Source organism: Saccoglossus kowalevskii, chromosome 16, assembly GCF_978046115.1.
Source record: "Saccoglossus kowalevskii chromosome 16, keSacKowa6.1, whole genome shotgun sequence".
NCBI lineage: Eukaryota > Metazoa > Hemichordata > Enteropneusta > Harrimaniidae > Saccoglossus > Saccoglossus kowalevskii.
The window spans coordinates 23,300,117-23,324,715 of NC_140656.1; the positions used below are offsets into that span (position 1 = coordinate 23,300,117).

Consider the following 24,599-nt stretch of genomic DNA (forward strand, 5'->3'; position numbering starts at 1 on the left):
GTTGTTTTTGTGCTTTTTAGTTTGAATGGAGAAATGGGGTTGTCCTTTTGTCTACCAGGACTTTTATGTCAGTGGCCAGATTCTGTGCTGTGTGTAAATGTGTATGAACCAAATCCTAAAGCGTACGTTAACATCGATACCAACACAAAATTCGAAATGATTGGTTGATGTTGTACTTGTACTTCGGTCTGCGTCCGGAATCATATTTCAGAATCCTTTGGACCGATTCCGTTCATTCTTTGCATGTGCCTAGTACTTTATGTGGGACATGTATACATGCAGTGGCTTAGAGATTCAAATGTGGCACATACTTTATACATGTTAGGATACATGTCCATGACAATTTGTTTCATAATCAGATCAAAGATGAACAAATAATGGCCGTTTTTATTTTTGGCCATATTACTATATCTCGGTCACCCATGTATCATTTTCATTGATATTTAGCATGTCATAAATGGATACATGTACATGTCAATTCAAGTAGTAATTATATGGCCAACTGGCGGCCATCTTGTTTGTTTAAAATGTGATAACTCGGACGTGCTTTCATTTGTGATCTGTTTTTCTTTGCTATGTCTTAAACTGGAGGGGTCGTCACGCAACATGTGTTCGAATTTAATGTAAATAATCTGTTGTATACTCCACTTGGGACTCAAATTTCAAGGACATGCAGGAGACAACCCCTCTGCTTTAAAAACTTTCAAAAATTTAACGGGGACTGTCATTTTCAATGACTTGTTCTATATAAAATAATCTAGACATTGACGTGCTGCAAGCCGGATAGTGTACTTGTTGCCACATGATGGTTCAAATATTGAGCTTCACTCAGACCTTGGGTCCACACATCGTTCAATATTTGAACGATGGTACTCGCTTGTATGTTATCCTGTGGAGTACACTAACTAATCTGACCAACTACAGAGTACACAATACCATGAATTCAGAACTTGTTACAACTTTCTAGAGATGAAGCCTGTTTTAGTACGGCTGCAGTTATTGGGTGCAGAATTGCATGTGATGAGTGCCTGAATAATGCAATGTGGCTTGGCATCCTAGTTCGAACATCACTTTCTACAAATTCCTATAATCTTTCAAAATTTTCTAGAACCTGTATACAGATGTTGGATAGTGATGATACTGAAATAATGCCCTGTCAATCTTGCAGTTAGTCTTCTTGGTCCACTGATATCTCAATCTAATTTGTCTGATAAAAAGCTAATTTTAGCTGTTCCACTGATATCTAAACTATTGGATTTTGATGAAACTTAGTAAATAGAAGCTGAGACAATCTGCAGTCTATGCATAATAATTACCTAATTTGTGATGTAGTTCAAACAGAAATTGTTCCCTGTGTGCTGTCTATCATTCGGCGGTCATTAGCTTGAAATATGTCGAAACTGTACGTGGTCCCTCATATTGGAAATTGAATACTAGCTTATTGAGAGACACTGATTATATTGAGCTTATTGAAACCCAATAACTTTTAGTAAAGAAAAAAAGAAAAAACAAACAGTAAAAATAGAAAATCTGGAGCGAAAATTAAAAATTCTAGATGATCAAATTTGCCTAAACCCTACTGCTGAAGTATTACATGAATTTAGTCAAATAAAACAATCATTACAACAGGAATAACACGAAATAGCAGAGGGGCAGATTGTTAGAGCGAGGGCCAACTGGCATGAGTTAGGTGAGAAAAATACTAAGTATTTTTTGCAATTAGAAAAAATGAACGCTAGGAGATCTCAAATAAACAAACTTACTAGAGCGAATGGGTTAGAGGTGAGGTCCCAGAAGGAAATAAATAATGAAAATAAAATGTATTATGAAAATTTGTATGCCTCTAAACTTGACCAAAATGAAAGGGTGAGGAAGGAAAATGCTTACTTTTTTGATAATCCAGACATTCCAAAACTCACTGAAGATCAGGCAAACATTTGTGAAGGCCTCATCTCTGTTGAAGAAGCCTGGGAGGTGATTACAACTTTTGTACCAAATAAAACTCCAGGTAATGACGGTCTGCCAGCAGATTTTTATAAAAAATTTTGGCCATTGGTTAACAAATTTATGGTGAAGGCTCTAAATACGTCCTTTGAGAAAGGCAGGCTATCCACATCTCAACGACAAGCTGTAATAATATTGCTGGAGAAAAAAGGAAGGGATAATAGCAAGATCCAAAATTGGCGGCCTATATCACTCCTCAATTCAGATTATAAGATTGGTACAAAATGTATAGCTAAAAGATTAGAAAAAGTCCTTCCACAGTTAATACATATAACCCAATCGGCTTTTGTCAAAAATAGATTTATAGGAGATGTTGTGAGATTGGTTGACTGTGTAATGGAGTACATGGACGAGGAGGACATCCCTGGTTTGTTACTAACAGTAGACTTTGAAAAAGCTTTTGATACTGTGGAGTGGCCTTTCCTCTTTAGAGCATTGGAGACTTATAATTTTGGCCCAAGTTTTATAAAATGGATAAAAGTATTTTACTCTGACATCTCCAGTTGTGTTATGAACAAAGGCACCAGTACATGATATTTCTCCCTGGGGAGAGGAGTTAGGCAGGGGGATCCAATTTCTCCCCTGTTGTTCATTTTGGGGTTGGAGATATTTCTGTGCTCACTGCGGTCCAGTCAGGATATTGAAGGGGTTGTGGTTCCGGGTTTTGGTTCTTTTAAAAGTGCAGCGTTTGCAGATGATCTGACATGCTTCCTTAGTGACCTCCCCTCATGTAGAAAACTGTTTGAAATATTGGGCAATTTCGAAAAAATATCTGGGTTAGCAATTAACCAGGATAAGTGTGAAGCAATGTGGATTGGAAACAAAAGCAAATGTAAAAAGAAACCCCTTGCGGTAAAATGGCCAAATATGATTCAAATTGTTGGTGTTTACTTTTCAAATGACAGAAAAATGGCAACGGATAGAAATGTCACAATCCCCATAGAGAAACTAAAAGTATCTTTACACTTCTGGAAAATGAGAGACCTAACACTGCTTGGCAGAATCCAAATTATTAAAGCTATGGGTATTTCAAGAGTTCAGTATGTTCTTAGTCTCTCAGATTGCCCTAATAGATACCTGAAAAAAATAAACAAAATGCTATTTGCATTTCTTTGGAAAGGGAAAGATAAGGTGGCCAGGAAAACAATGATAGGGGACATTTGTGTAGGTGGCCTAAAAGTACCGGATATTTTTGCAATAGTGAAGGCTCAACGAATAGATTGGCTACGTCGTCTGTTTGACAACGATATAGTCCACCCTTGGAAATGGATTTTGCAGAAGAAACTGTCTCGAGTTGGGGGAATAGAAACTCTTTTAAAGAGTAATTTTAATATTAATGTTCTTCCCATTACTGTTAAGGGTTTCTTTCGTAGTATGTTAGAGTCGTGGCTAGCAGTCACGGCTCCGCCAGATGGTGGAAAGCATCCCCTAAATCAAAGTATTTGGAACAACAAACATATTTTACAAGGAGGCAGAAGTATATTTTTGGGAGATTTCAGTGAGGCTGGTTTCCACTATGTTGGAAATCTTTTTGATAATAAGGGCCAACTTCTTCAGTGGGGTGAAGTGGAAAAAGGGGGAATACCTCGCAAGAGATTTTTGGATTGGTTTGGAATTGTGGCCGCACTACCACGAGAATGGAAAAGGGAAGTAGATATAAACAAATTTGCTAACCCTGAGGATGATATGTTGGGTATCAGATTTGTGGGCGTTCAAATTCATTTGAAACAATGTAAAACTAAGTTGGTGACCCCAGAAGTGATAAAGCAATATTTTATTTCGCCAAGATCTGAAATTTATCATGTTAAAACATTAAACTCCAATATTACTGAATGGGAAAGTATTTACTTAGCACCATTTAGACTTACAATAGAGTCAAAGCTCAGGGAATTTCAATGGAAAATCAGCCACAATATCCTGGTAACCAACTCTGTTCTTTGTAAGATGACCCCACCAAAGATTGAATCAGGAGCCTGTACGTTCTGTAAGGGGCCTGATGAAAATCTGCTTCATCTTTTCTATGAATGTCCAGTAGTAAAATTATTTTGGGATACATTCTTTGAGATATGGGGGACAAAACTGAGTTTCCCTCGGGTGAATGACCCAGAATGCTTCTTGTTTGGTGATAGTCTTCTCCCCCTCCTGTTAAACTTTTTGCTTTTGGTAGCCAGGAGGTTTATTTATATTTGCAGATGTCAGGGTAACAAACCAAAATTTGAGGAATTTAAAGACTTCGTGCAGAGGGTACAGAAAACTGAGTACTTGATTGCAAACAGAAAAGGTAAATTGGGAAAACATTTAAAAAAATGGGGAAAATTTATGAAAATTGTAGCAACGACCCAGCATATCAGCATGAATTCCTGAAAAAATTGTAATATTTTTGTGAAGACTTTGTACTTGTTTGTTGTGCAATGTAATTTTTTGGTACACATACATGTAACTACGTAAAGTGCTTATGTAAATTGACTCAATAAAAAATGTTTTAAATACAAAAAATAATTACCTAATTTGCATAATTAGTAAAAGATAAATTAGTTTTTGGTTTTTTACTAATAAGTACCTAATTAACTATCACATTGGAACAATGCATTAGTTTTAGATTGAAATTTGACTTTTAATTGCATAATCATCACATTTAATTGAAATTTGTTCCTGGGTATTCCACAAATGTGATTAGTTTAAATAATGAAAAACTTGCGTATTGATATCTTATTAGCCAATTTCTGGTATCTCCAAAAAAAATCAGATTTAATTATGGTAGTGTGATATAAATTAAATTGAAGACCACAGATGTAAAATAGTGTATTATATGTGGATCACATTGTTCAAAACATTTTTTATAAAAACATTTTGAATGCGTTTAACAATGTTTAAACCTTTGAGACGCATCCCTGGTAATCATGCATTGTGTAGATCTTACGACTGCAGCCTTTGGCTGATTGCATATTTACTTTGCCATGTCTCGGAGTTATATTGGAGAGTATGAAGGATTAAGTAAAAGAAAGGGCAGCCAGACGCGTTATTACATGCAGGAGCTACAGCATGTGAAATGTTATTGTAATTGAACTTGTACTACATATACGACCTTTGCTTTTTTACAATGTACTTGTTTAATTCATCTTAAGAAGCAAAACTGAACTTAATGATTTGGACGAGAGATTTGCAATCAAAATCAACAAACTTATTTTTTAAAACCCATCAGTGTTGAATCACTTGAAATTTTTTTTTCAGTATATGGTTGTCATTTTAGACTTCATAAAATTGTCGAATAAGCTATTGAATCCATTTATTCAAATTGCGAACAAAAGATGTATGTCTGTGCACTTGTACCCCTTTAAATTTCTTATAAATTGCGTGTTTGTAAATTCTAAGTATTTAATATCGTTAAAATTCAAATATCTACAAATCACTATGATGGGTTACCGAATGGCCCAGCTGTGGTGATTTTAAAAAAAAATTGGAAAAAATAGTTTTGCGAAAGGTGGGGGTGAACGCGAAACCACTACTCTGGGTGATATCGGGGTTAAGGGGGGTTATGCGTTAACATCTCCATTTCGCTATTTTTTTTTATTTAAATTTAAAAAGAAATAAATTGCCCAGACTGTGCCAGTCTAGTGCCGTGCATAGGAATGATTATTGGAAATACAGCACCCCCAACGTCATAACAAAGAAATGTACCAGACAAGATAAACTCCTGTTTTATTTTGTTTTTCCAGTTGTACATTAGTCCTTCATCGTGAGAGGTTGACTTGCATGTTTGCGTCAGTCTTTTTGCCAACAAAGTCATCAAGCTTCATTGATAAACTTGCATGTGAAAGTTATGCAAAATGAATTCTGTTGTATTTTAAAGCGGGGAGTCGTCACCTGCGCATGCGTCGGATGGCCATAGCATGTCATTGTTTACAAACAAGGGTCTACCCATGACCCTTTGCGTTTTTAGCGTGTGTTATCGTCGCTTGGGACTCAATTCCCGCGCGTGCGCAGGTGACGACCCCCTGCTTTAAATTAACTATAACCACCGAAAACATAACATAACAGTTAGTTATTCATTGCTGGAAGAATACCAATGTTTCCTCTAAGCCCTATTATTTTGGAATTGTCAATTGGTTTATCGGTGAAATTGGGGTTCTCTCAAAAATATTCTTGATTCAAAGGGCTCTTTAAAATGAAAATATTTCTTTTTGCCAAATTTGCCTGGACGAACACTACAGCACTGCAGCCTATTCAAAAGGCTGAACGTGATAACAGATCACTGTTCCGTGAAAATGGGTAGATAGAGAGTGTCGAGTTAACAAGATTCTTCCAGTAGAGGGAATGTACAGCGAATTGCACAGATTTGCATTTGCATCTCACGAAGACAATCTTACAGACTGCCTCTAGTTAGAGACCCTTGATTTCTGGCTTCAATACACAAGGATAGGGATTCAAAGTATTGATAACGCCTTCATACCTGCACATGCCAATCAAATGCCATTCTCTATATGTAGCGCAAATGCTGTAAACTGACAACGATTTGTTTATCAGTGTTACTAATTGCAGTTGCCTTAGCTACGCATACCAATATCATGACAAATAAACAACTGTTTCTAATACTAGTAATGTTCAAACACACCCCAAAGTCGTGCATATTTCAGTAGTGTTAGATAACTCGTATTTTATAACTTGTATTACATTAAATGAAACCCCTATTAATTATATACTAAATGACCTTGAAATTAATATGATTGGCTTTCTATCACTCTGTATGACAAAAACAACACACGATATGATTTCAACTTTACCATCATTGTAGGATATACATTTCCTATCGCACTTGCTACTTGTAGAACAATTTCAGTTTTAAAGATACGCTATTTTTATTGTTCAAACTATCGATGCAATGGTTACTAAACAAAAGCTTCCATTACATTGAACAGGTTATTTTTGACTATGACAACCATTATAAAGATGTCCCAGATTGTATCCATGTCGCTTGACTGATATGTGGCGGATATCATATGTGGAACAGGATGTGTCAACTCTTTTACATGTATCATCTGTCACTCACTGATTTTATCATGTATTGCAGTGTATATTGTTGTTTCTGTTTGTTTGTAAGTTGTTTGTTTTATATCCTTGGAGTTGTAAAATCCCTTTCAAAACGTCACGTGAGTGTGTATATCATTAATGTACGATGCTGTCTACTATATTTATCAACTTACGTCTTTCGAGTTAATTTTGTTGCCATGTGTCATCTGGTGACATGAGTATTCCTTATGAGTCTTTATTAAATAAACGATGGTATACCGGTAGCATAGTGGTTGTCGCATTAGACTCGTGATCGGTAGATCCAAGTGAGTGAGTGAGTGAGTGTGCCACAGACTAAATGGGAAGGCCAATTCCACTGGCCGAGATTCATTCACTAACGAATGCGACTTTGGGGGAACCTTGGTTAAGGTCCGCAGGTGCTTGTGTTCGACCGAGTCTGTTTGACACCAGGATAGGGCATTAAATTGCCATTTGATAGGAAGATGGCCGCACAGCAAACATGAATATGACTTCTGTGGCAAAAATGACACTATGTGTCACACTAGCTCTTGCAATTTGCACATACAAAAAAAAGTCAGGAGAAACAACAGTGACATTCAATGTCTGGAACTGTCGCCTGGTATGAAAAACATTAAAAAAAATAAATAAACGATGGTGATAAAGTGTCAAGTGACAAGGCTTAACACGCCTGTTTACGGATTTTACCAATTGTAAATATATCACAGGGAGTACATATAGGCCGTTTAGCGACAATCCCGCATACTGCCTGCCGTATACTTGTGACCGAGAACAGGCACTCGCCACATCGGGAAAAAAATAGTTGACATTCTTATCAAAGACGAGAAGTTTAACGACCTGTTTGTATTCTGAATTGCTATGTATATATATAAATACGCACAGCGAATTGCGAATGGAATATTGGAAAGAATCTACCGACACAATTTGTTTACAACAAAGGTGTGACTGATCCCCATTCGTCCTGGTTACAATTCATCATCAAATGGCGTATACACACGCCTAGGGCGACAAACACTGTTACTAATATTAAGTGGGAATTCGTGTCAAAACTCTTATCCGTGGACAAGGTTGCAAAATAAAATCCAACGCTATCTTAATACCATGGCAACACGTAGTGTTAAACACTATCTGCACATTCTCTTTGACTCTAAACCACATAGCTCGAAACTTTCATTTAACATTTGGTTTTCGAGTCACGCAGTCCAAATTATGAAGTTTGTCACCGTACTTATATTGGTGGCCTCCATGGTTATCATAACCTCCAGTCTGCCACATGGTGAGTCTACGCTGGTATGCTTGCTAATATCGTTTGAAACATCAACAATTCGTATTTTATGAAAACATTCCTGAATATTTTGTTTTTACTTATTATAAGTATTAGTACTTCAAAGTTTAATTTTAATGTGTTTACTATCTGAGCTAAAAATTCATTTTAGTGTTACAAATTCGTATAATATAAATACAAATTTCAGGTTTGTGCATTATGTGGATTGAAACACGTAAACATGATCAAATTTGACAAAATTAAGGAAAGTTTGGAAAAGAATGTGTTGATACATTAGATGGTTCATTGGACACGCAAATATTCAACTAGAAATCAATAACGCCGCCATATTCACGAAATATTTATTATTACGTGTCAGTATTCACGTAGGCTAAAATTTCACATTTTTCATTTATATCATTCCAATATCACCTTTTTAAGTGGCTTAAAAGTTGAAAAAAAAACGTTTCTAGATTTGAAAACGACTTCTGTTACGATATACAATACAATGGGAACAATATCAAACAATAGGAGATGCTCGCCGCAACACGCAATGTTGCATCGACAACCAAATACTCATTTGGGGACAAATTCAGATTAAGTCGTATCATGTACACATTCTCTTGTCGTATGTTAATTGTGACAAAATACGATTTTTTTTCTAATCACCAGAAATTCATAAGTATATCTGGTAGCAACTTTATTCGGAATAAAAAATCAAAATGTGATTCTTTCAGGAAGAAGTAAACGAGCGATCCTCAGCGCCACGGAAAACTATTTGATATTCACGGAGAAAGCAACATGGGCAGAGGCTCGTCAACAGTGTGAATCATATTACGGCGAACTTGCCAAACTGCCATCATTGTCTCTAACTGATATTACCGCTATGCTGTTAGCTTACGCCATCCAGTTGGTCCACGATGATGGTTAGTATACACTGTCACCATGGTAACAAGTAAACTGAAATGTAATACACTGCATGGTCAAATCCCCGGATTGTTACAATACTTTTTGACTCTAGGGTATCTCTTAAAATCAAATGCTCGAAATGATGCTATGTTGGTAAGTGTGTACTATGTTGCGTCTGAAATTTGAGAATTCTAACTGTGAGTGGTTCTTTAAAATTAACACAAATTCTAAAGCTGCGCCCTGCAACGTTTGCCACAGGCAAGATATCTGAAAGTTTAGTTATTTGAGTGCTCGTTGTCGCAGTTACTGCGGGGGTAGTGCCACTGAAGTTATTGAATGTGTACGATGTCAAGGAAACACGTTGTTGTTGATCGACACATAACAAATGAATGATTTTTTTTTTGCTAGAAACAAAAAGTACACCAGTCCAATACAACAATAATACATAATATTAATGTACCTGACGGGAACAACAACGCTTTCCGAAACAAGTCCGATCTATCAGCCATGTTGCATCGCATGTATGTGTTATTAGAAACGACAATTACGAAATTTTAAATTTTTTTATGCAACAAATATTCCTTAGAGTAACAAAAAGGCAATTTACGCGTTTCTAACAACTGTTACAGTAGTAAAATCCTCTCCTAACACATGACAGACTTTTACGATGTTTACTCATGCTTTCCAGTTACTTTTTGATTCTGAGTGAATATTTAGTATGTGGTGTCTGTGGATCTCTACGCTCTGCACAGTTTTGTCATCCGTGTATAAACGTGTCTCACAGAATGAGGGCGTTCGTGCCAATCACGACCTCGCGTTTGGATTTAAATAATATGTAACATTCGTTAAGTGAAAACGGTAAAACATTCCTTCAGATTTAATTGCTTCGAACAATCACAGTTTTAGTTTTTTTATTTGTTCATCGAATATGTTTTTCTTCTTTATTCCGAGTACTGCATTAACCAACTAATAACTAATTTCCCTTTTCAAGGAACGCCTATTTCTCATCTATACATCGGACTCAATGATTTAAACACAGATGGCGACTTCCGCTATACCGATAATGCAATTCCTGACGCAAATAACTGGGCATATGGCCAACCCAACGACAATGCCGGGAGCGAAGAATGTGTTATCATGTAAGAATATACTGTTTTTATTTGTTCTCTTTAAATTGAAAAAAGGTGAAGCTTATACACTAAACATCCAACAAGATAAATATGGAATTATAAAATTGAACATCCAGCATAAAACATGCGTTAAATATACTAGTCATTTTGAACACTTTTGGGAAATAGATATAAGAACGGCAGGACAATATTAGAAAAAAATAATTTTAAACGCTGACAATAAAATGTTAAACTTGACTTGCACACACATAGCCAGTTCAAAATAAACTTTTTATTTTAAAAAAATATTTAGATAAAATAAAAAAAAAGCTCACATCACAAATCATTTGTGATATTTTTTACAACTTAAATCCGACGCGATCTCCCTTTATTGTCTACATTTCATTTTCGAGATAATACGCCCAACCCTCAGCATAGTCTGATTCGATTGAGACAATGTAGACGGATGTGTCATAATTTAAGCTGGGGTAGCTAGACTAGAAACAACTAAACGTGTACGAGGATATACGATTTACAAACATGCCTATTTGTCTTAAACAATACGCCTACTAATATTAGTATATGTCGTTGTATCTAGTAATATATCCGATCAGGGAAAATGGTATGTTGTGGACTGCGAGCAAACACACGCATTTCTCTGCTATGTCGGTAAGTATCAGTTCTTAGTTTGCAGGCTATATATATATATGCAAAGAATCGGGCACAGTCTTATAAGTGGCTTCGCATTGACTACCGCGCAGATTGGTGTATGTGATGTTTTCCATATAAACAGCTCTGTTGGTTGTATATTGCTTTCTCTTTGTTATAAAAATAGCAAATATTATATATATACACAGTCCCTCTAAAGTTGTAGAGGGACTGTGATATATATAAATACAGATTAAAACAATATTGACGCCGTAGCCCATTAACGGCACCCTTGTGTCTATTCACGCCACTCACAGAAGTGCTCAATCGCTAGAGGGCGCAACTTCAAGGTATTATGTACTCGAACACTTGAATCGAAACTACTCGGTTGCTCACAAATGTACTAGAGGTGTATTGAATACTTCACACGCTACTGTCGTGATATAAAGTAAGAACTCATAGATTGGTTACACGTCACACAGACGACGCAATTATATACATATTACACAACCCGGTGATTGCTACAATTGACCAATCACGTGACACCCATCTGTGAATTTACTTACATAACGAATAGACAACAATTATATGCTACTCTTCAAAACGTGTGATTTCATATTCTACATAGACGAAGGGATTATGCAGGGCCGGATCTAGGAATCCGAAAAAGGGGGGGCCGATAAGTTGGCCGAAGGCCAAGTTCGCCAGCGCCGATGGCGCGAAGCCCTGTTGGTTGTTGAAAATAAGGGGGCCGCGGCCCCCTCGGCTCCCTCTAAATCCGCTCATGTTATGTGACGCAAATTGGTCCGATTAACGCGATTCACAACGTCTATAGTGAGGCCACCCGTCATTTAGAGAGATGTGCCACTTTTGAATCTAGAAGGCACCCCGATATCACAAACGCAACAAACAGCTGCATTCTACCGTGACTTATCCTCGCAATGACCCTATCTGGCAATTGTGAAGAATCGCACCCGTATCCAGAATTCTCAGAACGTTTGGTCCGTCAGGTGTCTCCGGGCAATTTTTCCTGAAAATTCGTAAATAACTACTTGAGTTATCTGGTAATGATGAAGACTCCTTCCAAAAATACTGTTCCCATGGCAACTAGCTTTCACACAAAATTGTTGTGTAATCTCAAAATGATGAAGAACGCTTCCAAAAACTTTCATCTGACCCGTCCAAACATGTAATTGATTGTAATTATAATTCTTCTATAATTGCTTGAGTTATCACAGACAGTCAGGCCTGAGGTTTCGCCAAATACAGTACGTTATTTTGAAGTCACAGACACTTATATTGTACTTATATTTTTTCCCCCACTAGATCCACTTTCTGCCGCACTGTGGCTACCTCGCGACGGTAAGTTATATAAGTATCTCAATTCGTGGAAGACGTGGCATGGAGCATCCGAGGAGTGTCAAAGCAATGGTGGTAGTCTGGTAAAAGTTGCCAATGAAAGCATGTTGACGTTCCTAAGAGAAATCGTCCTTGATGATAGAATCGAAAACACAAGTAAGTATGAATAATACACACTGTCCTCTACGGAGATGTTAATTCATGGTGTTTGCCTCCTCGTTCCAGTTCATCCGTTTGAAGGCCGAAGGCCACTTCTGTCGCTTTTCTCTGAATAAAATAAATAGTTTTTTTATAATAAATTATAAATAAAGAATTGTAGCCAATGGAATATTTTATTCACTTGAAGCAAAATTAGTACAGAAATTGTAAAACATACATACAAATGTGCAAAACTTTTTGACGAGGAACATCCTGGCGTGCACGTCTTGAAATATATACATGGTCACATCTTGTCATCATTGTCTTGTATATTGAGTGTTTATACAATGACAAATTGAAAAAAAATACCTGTAGAAATTAAATGAGTATTTTTTTGAACTTGAGAAAATTGTGCTATTTCCATGCCAACAAGGGCTTCAGTCTATACTCGCATGGTCGTGTATATGTATGCAGTAAAAACAATTTGACATGAGAGTTAGAGGAAATACCGTTACCACTAGAGTAAAACATATTTACACATACGTTATTCGTAACCCTGACGTCATATCCTGCTGCATCTATCATCAGAACCTATTTGGATCGACATCAATGATATAGACACAGAAGATGATTGGCGTCATAGTGACGGCGAACCACTCGTATTTGATCATTGGGCAATTGGTCAACCCGATAACGGAATGCTTTCGTCAATGGAAGAAGACTGTGCTCACATGGATATCCAGTAAGTTCCAAATCAGAGGAAATTTATCGACTAGGGGCAATGAAAGCAAAAGATCACGGATGTGAATTTCCGGTGGAAACGTTTATGCAATTTCTCAACAATAACAAATATGTCACTTATTTCCCACCCCGAAAATCAAACCGTTGTGCTAGAAGCTCAACAATACAAACGTAAATTATTAGGGTGTGTTAACTTTAGGGAATATTAGATTGATTTTCATACGATTATATTATTAAATCAGGCCACAATAACTGGCTCACAAATTGTTACACAACTGTTGCAGATCGACCACATTGCCATCGGAAACTTAAAGCGGGAGGGTCGTCACCTACGCACGCGCGGGAATTGTGTTCCAAGCCACGATAAAACAACTAATGTAAAAGGCGCAAAGGCTCATGAGTAGACGCTTGATTGTAAACAATGACAGGCTATGGCCATCTGACGCATGCGCAGGTGACGACTCCCCGCTTTAATCTAAGAAATGTTGACCAATCGTTTTATTATGTACTGATCATGATTGTGTTATAAATAATTATAATTTGTGACTTTTATTAGACGAATACGATTGCCATGGCGATATATATCGATTAATATTAAATTAAACAGGTAAAAAAACATGAGACAATTATTATCGCCAGTTTCAATTATGCCAGAATGTACTAGTATCAGGCATAACAAAACATATGACATTACCAACGGCAAATACCTAAACACAATTCTACCTTGTAACTAAAATCCAAATCCACATCGAAAACAACGTTCACATTACACGGAAATTTGTGTTTTAGTCAAGATACACGCCTTGTATAGCCTCTATATAAGTGTTATATGCAAATTACTTCAAGTACGCCTGAAAATGTATACCGACACTGAGTTCCCATAACAATTGTTAATTTAAAGTGTTTGTCATGTGTACTTGCAGAGACGATGTCATGTGGTACGACACACACTGTGATAACATGCGAGCATATCTATGTGAATACAGTAAGTACATATTAATGAGGTATTGTGATTATTTTTAGCATTTAGTTATTGAGTTTGCAACTGTATTTTTGGGGAAACAATAACCTGACTGTTTACAGATCAAAACGACGCCATACATGAATATTGTTGTGTCAGGAGTATCCAGATCTTTCAGGAGATATGGCCAATTTTGACAAATATTGTGATTGAATACACAGTGATTTTACTCCGGGCTGGTTATAACATCAAGCCAGTCACCGTGAGAACAATTTACCGTGTGAACAGGGGTTTAAGTACTAGTACTTAAAGGCTTGCGTTGATATGTTAGCATAACATTTTATTATGTGTTCCTGCATTTTGTAAAGCAAAAGCGGCGGAACGAAATTTCGCACGAGAGATCTGAAATCTAGACCCTCTGAAACGCTATTTCCTGAATTTGGAGGGGACAATTTTGCTGACACAAAGGGTTTCAGCTTGATTTTTTTTTGGGGGGGGCGGGCTCCATTCAACAATTATTTTGGATGGGTAACCGCCCTCTGCCCCCGGTGCCACCGCCACTGCTTTTAAAGACATGCCCACTTGCATGTTAAAATGCGCTGAACCTCATTGAGAACAATTGATCAAATATCCAAACGCAGACTCGTCTTTAAGAGCTTAATAAAGAGAAGTAGTGCGATAGTAAGTGCGGCCAACGACCCATTAGAATACATTTTTTACAGTCACGACCTCTGGTGACGTGACCGGCGCTTCTGTGTTGTAGCCTGTGTGAAAGTTACGCCGCAAGTTCGCATCGTCGTTTACAGTTTTGATGCATATTGTTTGGAGAGACATACTGTATATGCTAAATGATAAACAGTTACACAACCATGATGGCCACTTTGACTGTTGCACAGACCAAGCTATAACTAGGTATTTTTTTTTTTTGTGTTTGGAAAGTGTCGAAGGCGTCACCGGTGGTAATTATTGGACGTCGCGCCATAGTGAAAACCCGTCACGTTACTCGTGATGATTTCCATTAGAAGAGCGCATTGGATTGTGGGAAAATAAATGTTTATGTTGCATATTGACTTACAAACGGTATTATTTACTTTCTCGACAGATCAAGAAGTTTCTTATCGCGTTGTGCTTCAAATGATGTCATGGCAAGACGCGCAGAACTACTGCGTTAGCGAGGGTGGTCATCTAGCAAGGATGAGGAGCGAACCAGAATACGTGTTGTTTGTCTTACTTCGAATGCAAGCTGGCATTGACACAGGTGAGACAGAACAGCCAATGCTATAGGTCAACACACCGCTGCATAATTTTTATGATTTGTTTTTGGAGTTTAAATTGGGACACGAGCTTATCAATTATTTGTTGGTAGATATTTGGATTCGGTTGCTATAGAAACACTAAATTGTTTGAAGATTCTTGATGGTTAGATAATTCAATAAGTTTTCATGATTTTTTTATTTAGAATTGGGTATCCTTGAGGCCAAAACTAATTCAGATTCAGATTAAATTGTTGTCAACTGTTTTGAATATAGTAGGTGTGTTTTATTTGCACTATCACCTGTCCTTCATAAATGGCGTTACAAATTTTTAGCGAAACTGCGCGTGACTATATCAAATTTTAGCATTTACCTTTGACGCAAATCGCAGTCGAGATCTCATTGACATATACAAGAACAACGTGACTTGTCTTTGCCCATAAAATACTGTTCCAATTTCTCTCATTAGTCTTGGTGCAAAGTCTCAAAAGAAACCCACAAGTCGTGTACGTTCACTTTATCATGCTGCTAAAGTTTGATAATGTAAAGCGGGAGGCTCGTCACCTGCGCACGCGCGAGAATTGAGTTCCAAGCGATGATAACACACGCTAAAACGCAAAGGCTCATGGTTAGACACTTGTTTGTAAACAATGACACACTATGGCCATCTGACGCTAGGGCAGGCGACAACTCCCTCGCTTTAATCACTACAGTAGTGCCAATGTACGGGTGGAAGTAGAATTGATAGGGCAGGCCAGTACGACCAAGAGATGGCATATCCCTCTACAAACCAAATAGGACAATGTTGCAGATGGAGGATTGGTCTACTTCAGTTATGTTATCACCACTAGTACACAGGCCCAATCTACGTATAAAGGCTCGAATTTGCCATTCAGTGAGTGAATAAGGAATATATGCTACGCCCAATTCTGTTTTGAGATCAAAATGAAACACGTGTAAATATTTCGGCGTCAAGGTTGTCTACTGATCACAGTAATCAACTTGAATAATATACATAAAGTAATTTGTATTTATCTACTCAGGCAGAGCGTTCATTGTTGTACGAGTGTGCATGGTCCCAATATATCTCTCAAAGGAGAAAAAACAAAAACCAACGCCACAAAATTGCATTCAAAAGTTCAAATGAATGCTTGTCTTTCGTAATGGAACTCCAAGAGGGGAACTACCGCCTTCAAACGTTACACACATGGTGTCTATGTGCGCGAGATATGGGTCTCATATAAACAAAGGTTGCGACTTTGACTGTTGCACAGACCTAAGTAAAAAGTGAGATATTACCAAGCTTTAATTAAGTCGCCGGTGGTAATTTAGGCATGTGGTGCCTAAAACTCGCACTCATTATAAAAGCGCATTGGATTGTGGGAAAAACAATATTTATCTCCACAAATGTCAACGGTTATGATCACAATATGTGCATGTTTTTTGCAATAGACCTTCAAGAAAAAAGTATCACATTCAGACTTCACACACATATTCCTCATGTGATCCACATGGCCTGGCTATATTTTAAAGTCTATATTTTAGAGTGCTGTCTATTTATACTTGTGTCTGTGTGTTGTGTCCTCGCCAGAATTGTACAGTGTTTGCACGATGTATACTGTATCTGTAAGATATATACTCCTTATCTTTATTACAAGTAATATTATCAAACGTTGAATAATTTCATTCTCATAAAAACAGATATTATAGTTATTTTTATTTTTGTAATCGATACAGACTATTGGTGGATCGATGGAAATGATATGGACGTTGGAGGGGAGTTTGTCTATTCAAATAATTGGCCTGTCCATTTCTTGCGTTGGCACTACTTACATGTCCTAGATGTTATCCAGGATTCCAACTCGAAAAATTGCCTATATACAGCGTGAGTAGACTTTTAAGAAGGTTCGGTCGAATTAGAATTATACAACAAGATATTCATTATTTTGCGTTAAAGCGCGGTAGTTGTTGCGCTGTGCATGTGCGACATTTGTGTTGATAAACATTGATTTTCCAACAATTCAATGAGGTCTTCAAAAAGAAATCACAAGTATGAGGTTTGACCTTGGCGCGACTTGCACTGATTGCCGCCGGTGACTCCTTCGATACCTTCCAATAACATTAAAATTACTTAATTAAAGTTTGGAAACGTCTCAGTTCTTACTCGTTGATCTGCGCAATAATCAAAGTCGCCGTCTTTGTTTATACGAGACCCATACATCTCGCACATGCGCAGCGCGACGACTACCGCGCTTTAATGTCATTAGTATGCTGAAAAGTGAAAACAGAATGTGGGGCATCTGACAAATCTTTGAGAACTTTCTAGCAACATGGAATTAGTATAATTCATTTTACCAGCAAAATGTGCTAAAATAATCAAAAAAGCTAAATTAGACCAAAAATTATTTGAAAAAAAATATTATCTCCCTCTCTTGTTGATTCACGCAGGGTTAATATTATCTGCCTCTCTTGTTGGCACCACTCAGAGATATTATCTCACTCTTGTTGGGGCCACTCGGGTAACAAGGTTTGAAAATGTCATGGAAATTGGTCATATTGTTTGCTGTTGTGTATTGCCTTGTATGATGAAATTCTATCTTGATATCTCGAACATGTGATGAAAAAACATTGTATTTATTTATCATATAAATCTTGAAGTTAAAACATTGACCTTTTAGTCAGTTTCATTATAGAATTCTCTCCCACAATGCATTGCATATGTGTGCAACATGAAATGATCGGTAGTACACAATTTTTGCTTATGCATGCCGAGTCCAGACGTGTTAGTGGGTGTCATCTTCCATAAGGCAACTTGTTTTCAAAAATTTTACAAATTCAGATTTCAAATTAGTGTACCCAACAACAGAGTGTTAAAGCGCGGTGGTTGTCGCGCAGCGCGTGTTCGAATTTTATGTAAATAAACAATGCATTTTACACGCGTTGTATACGTCGCTATGAGTCCCATATCGAACAAGACGCGGCACGACGACTGCCGCCCTTTAACTTGAATGAAAATAATGTTGTTCAAAGTAACAATAGTGTGGTTGTGTAGTCGCTTTGTCATTCACAATAAAATAATTCTGTCAATAACATTATTTTCTTTTATTGACGAATGACTACAGATCGAAATGTTACAAGTCAAAGATATTGCGAACCGCCAATAATTGTTATTTTTGTTTACTAACATTACAGTCACGATAATTCGTTTGTACAGAGTGCGGGTGATTGTAATGAGGAGCACTACTTTGTTTGCCAGTTTGGCGGTAAGTCAATTTCACAGCATTCTGCGGGCCACGTTCTGCAGCTGCAACTGCTTTGTGCGCAGTCATATTATATTGCAATGAACTGAAATGAACATCTAGAGCCTATTGTTAATTTTATCAGTATTTCGTGTAATGTACGAGAATTGGGGATTTTCCGTTCATTTTCTGTAATGTCTAATCACAAATCTTTTAGATTAGATTAGAGTGGTGTTATCCTTACTTCATCAAAATTAACACATTAAATAAATATATAGCACATCATTAAAGAGCGATGGTCGCCATGCCGTGCCCCGACTGCATGACGACCTTGCGTGGAGATACCCCAAAAATAGTTTCGCATTTTTTGAATCCCGCATGTTTTGACACCACTGGGACCTTTGTTTGGTCAGTTACCCTATTATTATTTTTGTTATTTCATATGACCATATATGCTCAATCTTTTCAAAAGTATCAGAACATAATATACCACACCGTTACGGCCGAGTTTGGGTCTAAAGTCGGATGACGGACAGACTGGAATCTTTCCGTTGACCCAAACCCAAACAAGGGGTTCGCAACAAGAAACGACACGAACACAGGATATTGTCAAATTCTATTATTGTATTCGTGTAAATAAATATAGTGCGCTCACGAGGTAACAACAGACATTAATTCAAATGAACAATAAATTCACAAATTCAGCATAATACAATAACAGTGTGGTAAGACACACAAAATTAGACAACGCAAGGAAAATACATTTACAGTCGCCTGGAGTCATAAAACGATATGGACACTAAAATACCTAATTTCAAAAGTCAATCTTTTCGACGCAAACAACACGTGGCCTAATCTTCGGCTGGCTTCGGCTTGAACAATTGCGACGTGATTGCTGGACGGCAGTGACTTCTTGTAAATCTTGCTGAGAGAGAGAGAGGATGCAGTTCTTAGAAACGTCCATGGAATGACATAGTGAAACTGTACATTGTCTTCAATTCGGCTTGATGTGAAACAATCTGTCTTTGAGAACTCGTAACGAAGCAACTGCATGACTCCACGTGACAAGGTGTTGATGATTAACCATGTGTCCAGACTCTGATAATAGACGACACATTGAAATTGACCTGTGACCTACATTTATAGTGGACAAAGACTCCTTAAGCTCCAGTAAATTCGATCATTATTAACGCCCTCTCGTGAGAGTCTATTGGCATACAAAAAAATACACACGTCTATAAATATCAAATTACACAAAATGCGTTACATACACGTAGCGCTCTCTAGTGACGGAGCGCACCTTTGACGTTAATGTGACGTATCGGGTTAAAGCGATATCATTCAACTGTGTTTGCTCGTGTAGTCATTTAGTAAAATCTATCAAGCCACAATCTTTATTCATGGAATACAGATAACAAATATTGACGTCTCGAACGGTTTTTCACCCATTACGTCATACAAGTTCTTCGTCACTAGATGGCGCGACTTTCAGGAAAGGGGTATTGTCAACATTTGAACATGGTAGACAAGTTTATCGGCACTACGTAAGTTTTTTGTTGGACAACTAAGTCTTTGAGTACATTTTTTTGCATAAACTGTTTCACAAGAAATTATTTATTTCCATTCGCATGAAGACACCCCAGGAACATCTGGTTGTCTGAATATCGATACTATTCCATTTCAGAATGCAAAATCCCTTATTATTAACTTGTTCGATGATAGAAGATCCATTCTCTTCTTCAATAAATTGATATTTCTAAACTGTTTGATTTTTAAAATTTTGCTAAACACAAAAAATGAACTTAACCAGGGAGTAATGTTTACTATACCAACTAACTGACGAGTTACTCATATGACCACACATTTTACTTTAAAGATGAAGCCTGGTACACTACTGACGCAGACACTACAGAAGCAACCACCACCTCCACCACAACCCTCAGTGGACAATGGACAGATGGTACAAATGCATTCCCAATAACGATCAATATCAGTCACAAAATAGTAGATGGTACATTGGAAACAATTACAACAGTTCCAACAACTAGAACGTATGAGGAGACAGGTAAGAATTATATATATATTTATTTATTCAAGGTACAGAGACCACTGGCCTATAAGTACAAGTAAAATATGTCAAGACTGTATTACAGGGCGCTTAATAACTGTTTGTGCTAAAGTGTTCATGGTAACTATGATAACAGACCAGAACACAAATAAACAGAAACTTGTAATACAATAATACTAAAAATCTATCTTGTTGAATTACGTTTCTTAGTTGCATAACAAATAAATTTGGCAAGGTTTCTAACAACAGTCACATTAGTGGCTTTCATTAAATGAATGAATTTGTCTATTGTGGGGAAAATAAGAAAATTCTCTGGGATATGTTTTATTCTCAAGGCATTATAGAATGGGCAAATCAACCAAAAGTGAAATTCATCCTCAACTTGGTAAAGGTTTCAATAAACACAACTTCTGTTTTATTATGTAATGGTCTATCAGATTCAATGTGCAAATTATGTGGAGAGATACTTAATTTACAAAGACAAGTTCTGATTGATATATTGTCAACAATGTTTAGATATTTTTTTCTTGACCAAACACAGTTTTAAATTTATTATATGTTAAAAGCTCCTTCCGAATGTGCATTTTCTAAATTAACACCAACCCACACAGACAGCTCAAAACATAATTAAGTACCTTGGCTTGCAGTGTCTTGGTTCGGCTCGGCTTTGTAGCATCTGGTAGATTATACCGTGCCGACGTGAGCCAATCAGTTATACTCTGCATCGATCAAAAACTTATTATTATATTTCAATGCAAATCACTTTATGATCGTACACGTTAATCGTTTAAATATAATTTGTTGACCATAGCTGATCAAATGCTCACAGCAAAACATAAATCACTGATCGACACGTTCTTACATGCATTGCGTTTCCTTACAGTTAAAGAAGAATCGAAAAACAGCTTGGTTCCAATTATTGGTGGCGTCGTCGGAGGATTATTGGCACTGTGTGTTGTAATCGGCGGCGTGGTTTTGATTAAGAAGCTCACGAAACGTGACGACAATAGTGTAAACCCGAAAGAGAGACCTCGTTAAAACTCCTATCGGATCATCATTGAAACATTCTTAAATAGGTTTTGACAAAATTCACTGTGGACTCGCTTGAGTAAATCATCCTAGAATTGATTGAACTGAACAAGTTCTGGTAATTAAGAAGCATTTTAGATGTACACACTATTAGGAAACAAATATGCTAATTAATATGCAAATTACCTGCAACCCTGGGACAGGTTTCTGAGGTGAACACTGTTACTTATACCCTCTACTCTATGATAGATTTGGTTAAAAAAAATTTTGAAATGACTTTTGTCATCACGCGATATATACAACAAAGCACTGGATAGAGCATTTTGTGTTTATGAAAATGTTACATTTACACTGATAACTGGATGAAGTAGATTGTGCATTAATTTCTCATTTTTGTCGAACTACTAGTATTAAATGGGGTATAAGTAATTAATCGATACTCGTAGCTGTGGTATTTCAGTGTAACACTCCAGAGGCGGATACAGGATTTTGTTTATGGGGGGGGTCCAAACTTTAAAATCGCCAGACTAAGTTAATGATTTTGTTATATTATACAAAAACAAATTGAATACCTTATTCAACGGGAGGGGTCTGGACCCCAAGAACCCACCTCTAGATCCGGCACTACACTCACGCTTGTGAATGACAGCCTTCAGCATTGTGACGTTTACAAACATCTGGCCATAAGTGTGGTTGTTGCATTAAACCACCACGGATACACATGCATGCCTTTGCATATGCTGAGATTACCTAACCAATCATAACTCTTCTTATATTGTTCACAATAATAACGCTTCTTATTGGCATGCCTTTGCATATGCTAAGATTACCTAACCAATCATAACTCTTCTTATATTGTTCACAATAATAACGCTTCTTATTGGCATGCCTTTGCATATGCTGAGATTACCTAACCAATCATAACTCTTCTTATATTGTTCACAATAATAACGCTTCTTATTGGCATGCCTTTGCATATGCTGAGATTACCTAACCAATCATAACTCTTCTTATATTGTTCACAATAATAACGCTTCTTAATGGCATGCCTTTGCATATGCTGAGATTACCTAACCAATCATAACTCTTCTTATATTGTTCACAATAATAACGCTTCTTATTGGCATGCCTTTGCATATGCTGAGATTACCTAACCAATCATAACTCTTCTTAAATACGTTTTAATATTTTCTTCTATGCTATCGATAAAGAGCCATTGCTTGAAACGTCTAGCTATTTTTAATAGTTATTTAGGACTACGATTACTAAATATTATCTTCTATATATCATAACTCTTCTTATATTGTTCACAATAATACCGCTTCTTATTGGCATGCCTTTGCATATGCTGAGATTACCTAACCAATCATAACCTTTCTCACACTGCTCGCAATGATAAGACTTCTCTTTAATGTGTGTTCGCATATGATATTTTGAAGTACTTGAATGGGTAAAACTTCTCTCACACTGCTCACAATGATAAGGCTTTTCATTTGTATGTGTTCGCATATGCTGTTTGAGACTACCTAACCAACTAAAACTTTTCTCACACTAATAAGACTTTTTGTTGGTATGTGTTCACATATGCTCTTTGAGATGATTTGACTGAGTTAAACTCCTATTGCATTGTTCTTATATGAATCATTATATTAGTGCACTTGATTGGGTAAATCGCTTGTCACACGGGTCACAATGATAAGGCTTCTAAGATGTATGTGTTGGTTTGAGCAGTATAAGATTTAGCAGACTGAAAAAAAAAACTCTTCTCACATTTGAGAGTACTAAACTCACTAAAATTCTTCTGACACAATATTCAGTTGAAGGAAGCATTTCTCACCATAGTATTCATACATTATTATCCTTTACTATTTATTCAAAGGTACTACTTTACTGTATAACACACATGTGCAATTCCTAATGAATGTTCTTTCAAAGCTTACTCCCTGCGGCTGTTTTTACAGCAACTGTAAAGAAAACAAATAAACATTTACATGTATTAAAGCAACTTGAATAAAACAAAGAATAGTTTATTTTATATTCTCATTGTTTTCACAGCTTAATTTCATATTTTGTGCACTATTTTGAGGCATTTTACCCCCCTTTAATATAGCAATGAGACACATTTTCATGAATATCGTAAAATTAAGAAACAACTTCGCTGGGGTCTCACGACACACCAATGCCTTTTTTTTTCTCTTTACACAATTTTATTTCATTTCACACCAATTCCTTATGCGAAACTGTCTTCACAGTGCCAAGGTGGCGAGAATTCCAAGAATCGAAAATTAAATGTAGTTTATAATACATGTAACTATAATTCTCTATAATGATAGTGCCAAGAACTCCAACGCTACCAGTGCTACCTTGGCACTATTAGCTGTACACGTACTTGCATGGAGGAGACAAGCCAGACTGTCAACATTTTAAGCAAGACAAGATTCAGTTCAGTGATTGAAGACAAAAAAGAACTTGAACAATGTTATACATTTTTTTGTAATCTTATGAATTCAGTTATTTATTAGAGACTCCCGAGGAACCAAAATTTAGTATATAAATCACTGCGGTGACGAAAAGCCGTCAATAATAACTCCACTTTCGCAATGATGCACAACTTTCGCTGTCCCGCAAAAAATGAAAACTCTACATTCTCGTTCTATGTGACCTTATATGGCATAGAACACGCCCAGGACCATTGATGTCAATGATGTCAACCAAATTTGACTATTCAATTATTAGTGGAGCTGACCACAGTCGATTCTAACTATTATCGAACATTCCTGGGACATTGCATTACATTGTAATATTGCATGCTCAAGAATAAATGTATTTAC

General features: G+C 36.8%; 1 protein-coding gene and 1 long non-coding RNA gene across 2 annotated transcripts; both read left to right on the forward strand.

Moving 5' to 3' along the window:
* The first annotated feature begins 13,133 nt into the window (after positions 1–13,133).
* LOC146733765 (uncharacterized) lies at positions 13,134–15,337 on the forward strand. The gene is made up of 3 exons (XR_014926671.1): positions 13,134–13,219; positions 14,142–14,203; positions 15,282–15,337. It is a non-coding gene; the product is annotated as an uncharacterized LOC146733765 (long non-coding RNA).
* Positions 15,338–17,182: 1,845 nt separating this feature from the next.
* LOC146733766 (uncharacterized) lies at positions 17,183–22,556 on the forward strand. Its single transcript, XM_085491577.1, has 4 exons — positions 17,183–17,317; positions 18,625–18,695; positions 20,548–20,736; positions 21,623–22,556. The coding sequence occupies exons 1-4, from the start codon at positions 17,196–17,198 to the stop codon at positions 21,775–21,777; spliced, it is 537 nt and encodes a 178-aa protein (XP_085347703.1). The 5' UTR covers positions 17,183–17,195; the 3' UTR covers positions 21,778–22,556.
* Positions 22,557–24,599: the final 2,043 nt, after the last annotated feature.